Source organism: Podarcis vaucheri (assembly GCF_965113315.1).
Source record: "Podarcis vaucheri genome assembly, chromosome: 3".
Taxonomy (NCBI): domain Eukaryota; kingdom Metazoa; phylum Chordata; class Lepidosauria; order Squamata; family Lacertidae; genus Podarcis; species Podarcis vaucheri.
Genome location: NC_138761.1, coordinates 128,281,230 through 128,291,115, shown reverse-complemented (window position 1 = coordinate 128,291,115; position 9,886 = coordinate 128,281,230). Strand labels below are relative to the sequence as shown.

At 43.5% G+C, this 9,886-nt stretch overlaps 1 protein-coding gene across 1 annotated transcript; it reads right to left on the bottom strand.

The window, feature by feature from the left end:
* Window positions 1-2,481: 2,481 nt before the first annotated feature.
* Window positions 2,482-9,659, bottom strand: SPRYD7 (SPRY domain containing 7). The gene is made up of 5 exons (XM_082215831.1): window positions 9,443-9,659; window positions 5,980-6,096; window positions 4,869-5,035; window positions 4,205-4,307; window positions 2,482-3,096 (listed from the first exon to the last, which is right to left on the bottom strand). Exons 1-5 carry the CDS (start codon window positions 9,567-9,569, stop codon window positions 2,999-3,001), a joined length of 612 nt encoding a protein of 203 aa, XP_082071957.1. The 5' UTR covers window positions 9,570-9,659; the 3' UTR covers window positions 2,482-2,998.
* Between the last annotated feature and the right edge of the window lie 227 nt (window positions 9,660-9,886).

The window sequence follows — 9,886 nt, the reverse complement described above, 5'->3', positions numbered from 1 at the left end:
ACAGCAAACCCACAACTTGTGCACATTGAACTTTGTTCACTTGACAAAAATCCAGGGAGACACTGGCAATTCTGCCCGCCAATGAACCCCATGTACGGGTATTTTGACTATACACAATGTTGGCTTTAGGCTAAGGTTACCAGATTTTTTTTCAATGAATCAGGGGACACTTTTCAACTTCCATGGATTTTGTCAGGGGACTGATTTGTAAATCTGGGGACTATCCCTGGGAAACAGGGACATCTGGTAACCTTACTTTAGGCACAATCCCTGCAATGTAACCCCCATGTAAGTTGTGAGCTTACTCTACTCTCTGTGTTCCTTGGAGCTTTCTGCTCTGCGCACTTGACTTTGTTTGCATGTACTTGATTTGCTCTCTCAATTTTAAGAGGAAGCCTTGATGGGCAGTAAATGACCTTTGGCTCTCCATACCCATGCGGGATTCTGCTTGGCCCTCAAAGAGTGTTCAGCTAACAAGGTAAGTGGAAGTGGGATATGTATCTCAGTGGCACTCAGTCCCTAATTGCTGGGTTTTTAAATGGAGTTTTGACAGGCAACATTCCTGCTTGTTCATTTTGGTGTACTGCTAGTTTCCTTTTTAGACCAGAGACAACTTTTCTGATAGAGGCATTGCTTTGCTTGATGTGTACTCTTTTATCCCTCTTTTCCCTCAAATAAGTTTTTTAAGATTTTGAAATATTTTTTTTTTTTAAACTAGAGATGTATTAGGGGTGGGTGCACGCATTCTGAAAAGCTATTCTGTGCCCAGCCCAAATTTATGGGTCAGCTTAGCATTCAGAGTTAATGCTTGAAGTGCTCTTAGCAGGAGTGAGTGCCAGCTTGGCCCTGCAACCGTGGGTGCCATGCAGCCTGCATGGCCCTGGCACCAAAATTTGTGGGTGCCTGGCCCTTCAGGGGGAATTTTGTGGGTGCTTGGCCACCCAGGGAGTTGGCATCCATGTGTCTCAGCTACCTATGAATAAATATACATCCCAAATGTGCATGGTAATTTTAAATCAGTAACCTGGACACACCTCCTGGTTTGTAGCTTGTCCCAGTCTTTAAAGTGTTGGGAGCCAGTAGCAAGAAAATGCTGCTGTAGCAAGGTCATAACGTGGCTGTTCATGAGGTTGATGCTGATATACAAAATGTAAATATATGTTTGTCCCCAGGGAAAACACCTTCCTGGCTTAGGAAACCAGCCAATAGCATTTGCCACCCACACATGTTTCATTGGGGCAAGCAGTTAACACCTATTCAGGAGCATTAGTGCTTTCCCCCCTTGGCAATGTATTCACACTGGCAGTGTATTCACACTGGCTAAGGGAGCTGGGCATGTTTAGCCTGGAGAAGAGGAGGTTAAGGGGTGATATGATAGCCATGTTCAAATATATAAAAGGATGTCACATAGAGGAGGGAGAAAGGTTGTTTTCTGCTGCTCCAGAGAAGCGGACACGGAGCAATGGATCCAAACTACAAGAAAGAAGATTCCACCTAAACATTAGGAAGAACTTCCTGACAGTAAGAGCTGTTTGACAGTGGAATTTGCTGCCAAGGAGTGTGGTGGAGTCTCCTACTTTGGAGGTCTTTAAGCAGAGGCTTGACAACCATATGTCAGGAGTGCTCTGATGGTGTTTCCTGCTTGGCAGGGGGTTGGACTCGATGGCCCTTGTGGTCTCTTCCAACTCTATGATTCTATGATTCTAATTCAAGCTCCTGCACCATCATAACTAAAGCTCTTAAAAGTCTGGCTGATGTCATGTTTTTTTTGTTTTAATACATGCCGAATCTTAAAAGCAGTGGGCAAAAGTAGTTGCACAAACATCTTTCTAAAAGCAGAATGTAGGAATTCTGAATATTTTCTCCACTGAAAAGAATTGGATTAATAAGCCTCCGGCATAAACATAGCTTCTAGCACTAGTCCATGAAAACTGTGAAAAGTTCCATCTCTGAAGAATACCACAATAACAGAAAAATAAGTATTTCTAGAATCAGTGGATTATAAAGAATCCAAAATAATTTCCTTCATAAGGCTGAAAAACCTGCCAGGATATGCATGTGTGTTAACTGTAACAATAAAGCAATTAGCTTTTTCAATCTACTGTACTTGCAAACAGAATTAAGATAATATATTCAAGGATCTGAAATGCAAAGACATAATTTTCAACAATTAGCAAATAAAGAAAATAGCAAAGAAAGGGGGGCAACTATATTGAAGTACAAACTTTTTTTTAAAAAAACACCTGCTGTACTATTCCCAATAAATCTTTCTCAGAGGTAAAAATTATTTATTTTAATGTAGCAGTCCATGTACAACATGCTTCAGATTTCTGGATTTATAGTATTAGCTTTACAAAATTCTTGATATTCTGAGTACACAGAAAATCAACCTAAAATATTCATAAAAACAGGAGAAAAAAACAACCTATATTTTTTATTATTTTCTGGGGGAGGTAAATGAAATATCCCCCAAAGAACTAATTAAGAGTTCAAAAGAAACGCTTTATTACAACATCAAAAAATTTATTCACCACAGTTGCTTGTTCCAGTAAGCAGACTTTAAATGAGAGGTTGGCTTCGCTTATTATAGTCGGCATTTTGCCCTAATTTAACACAAGAACACTTTTTAAAAAATCTCTTGCTAGAAAAAAAGATGAAACACTTGCTGTGGACAATACTTTTAATCCATAAATTGTTGTGTGGTTTCTCAGACTTGTTAAGAATGTAACAGCATATAACACTAATGTATTGAACAGTGTCATCATGGGCATATAGGGATCACAGTGTAGTGGACTGCATACCTTTACATCAAATATTGTCCATGTTACAAAACCATAGTCAAATCTAACACTTGCAACATACTTCTCTGGTAATATGGTTGTCCAGCCCAAGCACCTAAACATTACTAAATACAAATTTGTGTCCTAGGAATAATGAGAAGCTTTAAAAGAATAGGTTTTGTAGAAAGTGCTAGGGAGTAAATCCTCAGTAGGGACATTCAGAAAATCTGTTGCTCAAAGAGTATCTTTTCAAACCCTGCTGGAGGAGTGTGATAAAATTCACTGAACTGACAATCCAAAATGGCACTGTCATCCACTATAAGAAGGAAGAAGAAAATAGTGAAAAACTTGCATATATGCATACTTCACATTCAACGAGCCTTGGCAGAGACTTAACCTTTGTTTTCTTGATTAAAATACTACTTATGTTGACAAAATGCAGAACAATACTCCTGGAAATTATGATGGAGTCTAAGAAAGCCTTGCAACTCAAACAACAAAAGTTAAAAGCTCACAAATCTTTGTGGCACATCAACAGCTGACCTGTTCTCATCCAGCTTGCAAAAGCCTCTCTACCTGCAATTCTTACACATTACAAGTGAGCAGGTGAATAGCACTTAATAACAAATTACCTTTGCATAATAAGAAAATTCACTCAGCACTACCCATTTGAGCACAAAGAACTATTTTTTGTTGTTGTTAAGGCAGGGGAAAAAGATGATGTGGCCTAAATCCCAAAGGAACCACCACCTTTGGTCCTTATGATTATGCAGAGCAATGATAAGAATCTTCCATGGTTAGAAAAGAATAGCAGCTATGGCCATCGGTCCAAGTTCTTGATCAACAAGTCTCAAGTGGATGTTCTGAAAAGCTGTTGTCCAACTCTCCACCAGACCACCCTAGAGACTACAAGGAACCTTACACTGGGGGTAAGGTAACGGTAAAGGTACCCTTGCCCGTACGGGCCAGTCGTGTCCGACTCTAGGGTTGTGCGTTCATCTCACTTAAGAGGCCGGGGCCAGTGCTGTCCAAAGACACTTCTGGGTCACGTGGCCAGCGTGACAAAGCTGCTCTGGCGAGCCAGCACCAACGCAGCACACGGAAACGCTGTTTACCTTCCCGCTATAAAGCGCTACCTATTTATCTACTTGCACTTAGGGGTGCTTTCAAACTGCTAGGTGGGCAGGAACTGGGACCGAAAGACAGGAGCTCACCCCGCCGCGGGGATTCGAACCGCCGACCATACGATCGGCAAGTCCTAGGCACTGAGGTTTTACCCACAGCGCCACCCGCGTCCCAAACGGGGGGTAGGAATGTTCTATTAAAATATAAGCCCATTCTCAGAATATTGGTCTATGTGGAAAATAGGAAGCTGTGTAGTAGGGAGGTCAAAGTGTTAATAAGTCCTGAGAACCCAAACTTACCATATACCACAGGGAAGACAGTTCCTCTAATTCCTGAGGCTGGACAGTGCATATTTTTCCCATTCAAATAAACATTTAGTTCTACATGGTCATATGTAATTCCCTGTAACACAAATGTGACATTTAGACTCCACTTTTATTTATTTTACTTCTGAATGTTGTGGACATTTCAACATTAACTTCTACATTAACAGCTATAAGAGCTACAAACTTACTTTAAAAATATGAACATTTTCAGGGAGCTACTTACATCCAATATCCTACTACGTCAAGTACCCACAGCCCTGTGTGTTTGTTTTGTATACCACTCTTCATTCGAATATCACAGGGTGGTTCACAACATAAAAATACAAATGACACAAAATACATAAAAACCCACGCACTCCACCACATTGTAAGGGCCATAGATTTATTATTATGAATTAAATTTGATTGAATGTGTGCTCTTCCATTGGCCTGAATTATGGCAACAACAGGTTCCTTTTAAGGACCTTGGGGTTCTTAAAGTATTAAAGTCCAACTTTACATAAAGACCAGCTTAACTGGACTCTGTTGTTGCAAATATAGCAGAGATTATCACATCTGCTCTGAAGTTAGCTTTGGCTTGCAGGAAACACCATCAATTCTGATCAGATTCATATAAGCAATACTGAAAGAAACTCACCACAATATCACCCTCTTGTGGAAGGTTGTTTGCTGGCAACCTGTTCTTCTCATCATTATTGTAGTACAGCGCTCCGTCATTTCTTAGTACTAGACTATTCACATCACACCCAAGAGGAATTTGATTCAAATTGACTTTCTGAGTCGCAACACCAATACCCCAGATTCCTGAATACATGGCGAGGGGGGAAATGGAATGGCACAGCCATGGGAGAAGTGAGAAGAGAGAGAGAGAATGTACTTTAGTGTAGTACAGTGGAAATGGGCAAAGCTGGGGGAACTTGCAAGACGTTCCCCCAGCCTTGCCCAAGTAGCTTATTTCCACACACAACTGACTGTGCTATGTCATGACAGTAGGTGAAATAATGAGCATATATTGATCAGGAAGTCAAACCAAACCTTTATCTTCCCGCCCCTGCTCAACTGCAACAGAACCCTTTTAAAAGCCCTTGCCATTTTTTTTAATGAACCCTCATCTTGAACTGGTCCCAACTACACTGAATTATGGGCAATGAGTGGCTGCAACCTGGCTCCATAAGGAAGCTGAAGGAACCCTTGGTTGCCAGCAAAGCATTTTGCAAATCAACATGGCTAACAAGGGCTCCAACTGGTTCTACTCTGACTGGCAATGGCTCTCCAAAGTCTCAGGCAATCTGACCCTTTAAGTGGAGGTGCTAGGACTGAACCAGCGGAAGCCTCTCTAGGATACCTTGCACCCTTAGCAAGGAGCTGACTTCGTGACACCTCCCTGGAAAAAAATAACTTTATTGCAATAGCTACATTAGAAATTATCTTGTGAACTGCTATCCTGGTGTGAATAATTTAATGAAAACAGTAAAAGTCCTCAGTAAAACAGTAAAAAGTCCTGATCTAGGAAATTGCCCACTAACGGTGTCTCAGTCTTATCTGGATTGAGCTTCAGTTTGTTGGCTCTCCTTCATATAAATCTATGATTCTCAGATTTGAGCAGTAAGGGGCCACAAGATGGAAGGCAAGAGGAGGATGAAGTCCCAGGGTGTGTTGCTCATGCAACAGTGGATTTTACTCAGTGATTTGAATCCAATCTGAGCAAAACATGATGAATTTTTGCGAGCGTTAACTTTTTGACTGACCTGTAGACTGGATTTTAAACTCAAAATAGCTCTTGTTCTGATGCAAAGGAGCATTGGCTAGGCAGCCTCCCGTACCACATACTCGTCGTCCATTTTTGACAATGACAACATCTGTTCCTGCAGAATTAAAAGCATCAAACTGAAACATTCTGAACTTCCATTTAAGACATGCAGCCCAATTCTGAACAAGTATGTTTGGAAATAAGTCCAACTGATTTCAGAGAAACTTGCTCCCATTTAAGCAAGAACTTATTAAAATTCTTACTATCAGCAGCATGCTTGACAATAGCTGGAAGGCAGAAAGATTTACAGAAAGATAATTTGCTATATGAGTGATACCAGCAAACTTGGATAATTGCATTGATGGGAAAACTAACCCAAAAGACAGAAACAATTTTAAAAAGACAAAACAAGTTTCAAGAGACATGTCCCCTCTTTATTGTTATTCTGTTTTTGTCACAATTTTTTTTAAGTATGGTTAGGATTGCAGCTATGCAGCTCAGTCCTATGCCTATCTAGTCGGAACTAAGTCATACTATGTTCATTGTGTCTTTCTACCTTATAAATATGTTTAAGAATGTAGCCTTAAACTGTGGGGAAATCCTTATTTGGTGTGGGTGGGAGGAGCACAGGCTGCCACTTGGATAGAGGTTATTGTGAGGCTGCTGCTGACAAAAATTATTAGAAAATCCAAGAAGCTTCAAATCCACATTAAATTCCACCATGGACAAGCCCTGGGAAGCCAAGGGAGTTACAGTTTCCGCCCAGTCTTTATACTGTGTGATAGTGTGTTAAGGATTAGAGGTGTAAAATTCTAAGGAGTTTCATTAGTCTATGAATTAAATCCATGCACTCTCCCAAAACAAGACAAGGTTGATGCTTACTCTAAATTAATTCCAGTTAAGTATTCAAAATCCAAAGAGACTGGAACACCTCTTGATAGAGAAAAAACAGTTCCCAGTATAACTCCAGTTCTGTCCTTAGATTTTCCTCACACTCTGTTCAGCAATAATTCACATTGTTTTATAACAGAAGGGGGCAAAAATTAGTTGTCCTATTATAATCTGCATTTATGTCCTAATCCAAGATCATGGAAACCTGATATGCCGGACAGACACTCCTGGATATGAAGAAGACCTGTGGTTACTCACATGACATTTACACAATTATTTTTTATAGCTCTAGTTACAGGTAGGTAGCCCTGTTGGTCTGCTGTAGTCGAAACGAAATAATTCCCCCCCCCTTCCAGTAGCACCTTAGAGACCAACTAAGTTTGTTACTGGTATGTGCACACGAAAAGCTCATACCAATAACAAGCTTAGTTGGTCTCTAAGATACTACTGGAAGGAAATTTTTATATATTTTTTATAGCATTTAACATATATACACTCCAGAAGTGAATGAATCCTGATTGCTCCTACCACATATAAAAAGTAGAAAAAGCATATATTTGCAATCATGTTTTAATGTTCATGCTGTGAAAGAGGCGTTTTGAGTTGTCACACAAGGGAGCACACACAGACATCACTTCAGAGTATGAAATTCAATAAGTGTGAAGCAGTCCCCAGGTTGTGAAATATGTTTCCCTAGAAAAAAACGGATGGGGAAGTAATGGAAAGCAGGAGTTCCTACTTTATCTTTCAAATCAAGAGTGAAAGTATCAAAAACTTACCTGCCAGGGCAGTGAAAGAAGTTATGTGCCCGTTTGTTTTTGTTTTGATTATCACTACAGTTCAGTTGAGGGACGCGGGTGGCGCTGTGGGCTAAAGCCTCAGCGCCTAGGGCTTGCCGATCGAAAGGTCGGCGGTTCGAATCCCCGCGGCGGGGTGCGCTCCCGCTGCTCGGTCCCAGCGCCTGCCCACCTAGCAGTTTGAAAGCACCCCCGGGGGCAAGTAGATAAATAGGTACCGCTTACCAGCGGGAAGGTAAACGGCGTTCCGTGTGCGGCTCTGGCTCGCCAGAGCAGCGTTGTCACGCTGGCCACGTGACCCGGAAGTGTCTTCGGACAGCGCTGGCCCCCGGCCAATAGATGTGAGATGGGCGCACAAACCCCAGAGTCTGTCAAGACTGGCCCGTTCGGGCAGGGGTACCTTTACCTTTACCTTACAGTTCAGTTGACATCTTTTCTTCCTTATGCAACCTTCCTAATTTCTCTTTCAGAAGGATCTAGAAAGTGTGTCTTGGATCTGTGTGGTACTGGTACATTTTTGATTTGCCTACCCCACAGTTGAGAAAATAGATGCTCAAATGACTACCCCTTTTGTTTTATCCCCATTATCTCAAACCTGCCACGGTCAGAGATAGGGAATTTCTGGCCCTCCAGATCAGATCTCCCATCAGCCCCAGACAGCATGGTCAGTGGTCAGGGATTATGAGATTCTCAAACTTGTAGTATTAATCTCAGGGTTGTGGGTTCAAGCCTCGCGTTGGTCAAAAGATTTCTGCATTGCCGGGGGTTGAGCTAGAGGTGACCCTTGTGGTTTCTTCCAGTTCTATGATTCTATGAACACCTGGGTAATCACAGATTCCCTACTGCTACCTTAGATCAAAGAACAAAGTAAAGATGTGGATGAAAACAGAAATGAGATGATGCTTAGTGCTCCAGACCAGAAAAATGCAGTAGATTCAGTTTATTTGAAGTTCAGCAAAGAATTTGATTCAGTATACACTTCTGGGTTTGCCGCGGCCGTAACCCAAAGATTCTGTACTCTTGAGGTTACGCAACACGAGGTCCCACTGTACACAGCCTGGTATGCAAGAGGAGTCAAGGCTGAATCAACTATTGGCATCCACTTAATTTTCTTGCTAATCAAACCTATTTTTTAATAGGATTCTGACCAGATGTTACGAGTGCGAGTGAAAGGTTTTGAACTGCCTTGAGATCTACAGATGAAGGGCAGTGTAGAAGTTAAAGAAATGAAAAATAAAATAAATAAGATAACAAGGTAGCCACTGCTCTTCTGCTAAGCTTTGGAAGAAGGCGGAAAATAAAAGGAAGAATTTATTTCCCAACTGAAATGGCAGGGTGGGTAACAATTTATGGGAGGAAATTATCGTTGTCTCTCCCAGACCAGCACCTTTTGCAGTTGAGAGAAAATATACAGCAGAAGCATTTCCCCAGGTGGGCCGTGTGTCCTCCCCTCTGGGGTGGGGGTGGGTGTTCAAAGGGTTACTCACTCTAGTCTAGCATTAAATCGTATTGCTAAAATCCACCGGCCTTTCTCAACTATGTTGTTGTTCTACAGCTCCCACCATCCCTCAGCTGTGCTGAGAGCCAATAAATGGGAAGTGTGGGAGGCAGTCAGGCCCAGTGGGGAGCGTCGGGCTTCGCTGACGGGGGGGGGGGGCAGAGAACTCTTGCCTCAGCCCCAAGGCTCGCTGCCATCGCTCTTGTTTGAAAAGGGGGGGGGCGTGTTTGTAGCCCGCCTTCCCCCCGGACTGGGCCTCGCCCGCCTCCGCTTACCCATCCTGTGCGTGTCCAGCTGCACCAGCGGCATCTCCTTGAGGGCGATATGTCCGCCGCCGGCGTCTCCGCAGCAGGCCCAGCGCAGGCAGCACCACACGGGGCCGGGCGCCGAAGAGCCCGACATGGCCGCTTCTCCCGCCCTCGGCTTCTCCGCTCAGAGCGCAGCCGGAGCCCCTCGTCGCCGCCGCCGCCCCGGCCTAGGCGCCCGCCCGGTGCTGCTGGCCCCGCCGAGAGAGGCTCCGCATCGCCGCCGCCGCCGCCCGCCCCGTGTCTGCGCGTGCTCGGCCTCCGACGACGCCGGGACTGCAACTCCCATCATCCCCAGCGACAAGGGCCAGCCGCCGGGGATGATGGGAGCTGTAGTCCCGGCGACATGGGGGACCCCTCCCCTCCCCAAGGCTGGGCTGCGTCTCTCGACTGACTCCCCGGGGCCCCACGAAG

Excerpts from the sequence above, each read along its gene's own strand:
- SPRYD7 (XM_082215831.1), bottom strand. The coding sequence starts at position 9,569 with ATGTCGGGCTCTTCGGCGCCCGGCCCCGTGTGGTGCTGCCTGCGCTGG. Across the intron at positions 5,036-5,979 it reads GTTTAAAATCCAGTCTACAG|GAATCTGGGGTATTGGTGTT; the intron begins GTCAGTCAAAAA and ends CCATGTATTCAG. Across the intron at positions 4,308-4,868 it reads CACAAGAGGGTGATATTGTG|GGAATTACATATGACCATGT; the intron begins GTGAGTTTCTTT and ends TTTGTGTTACAG.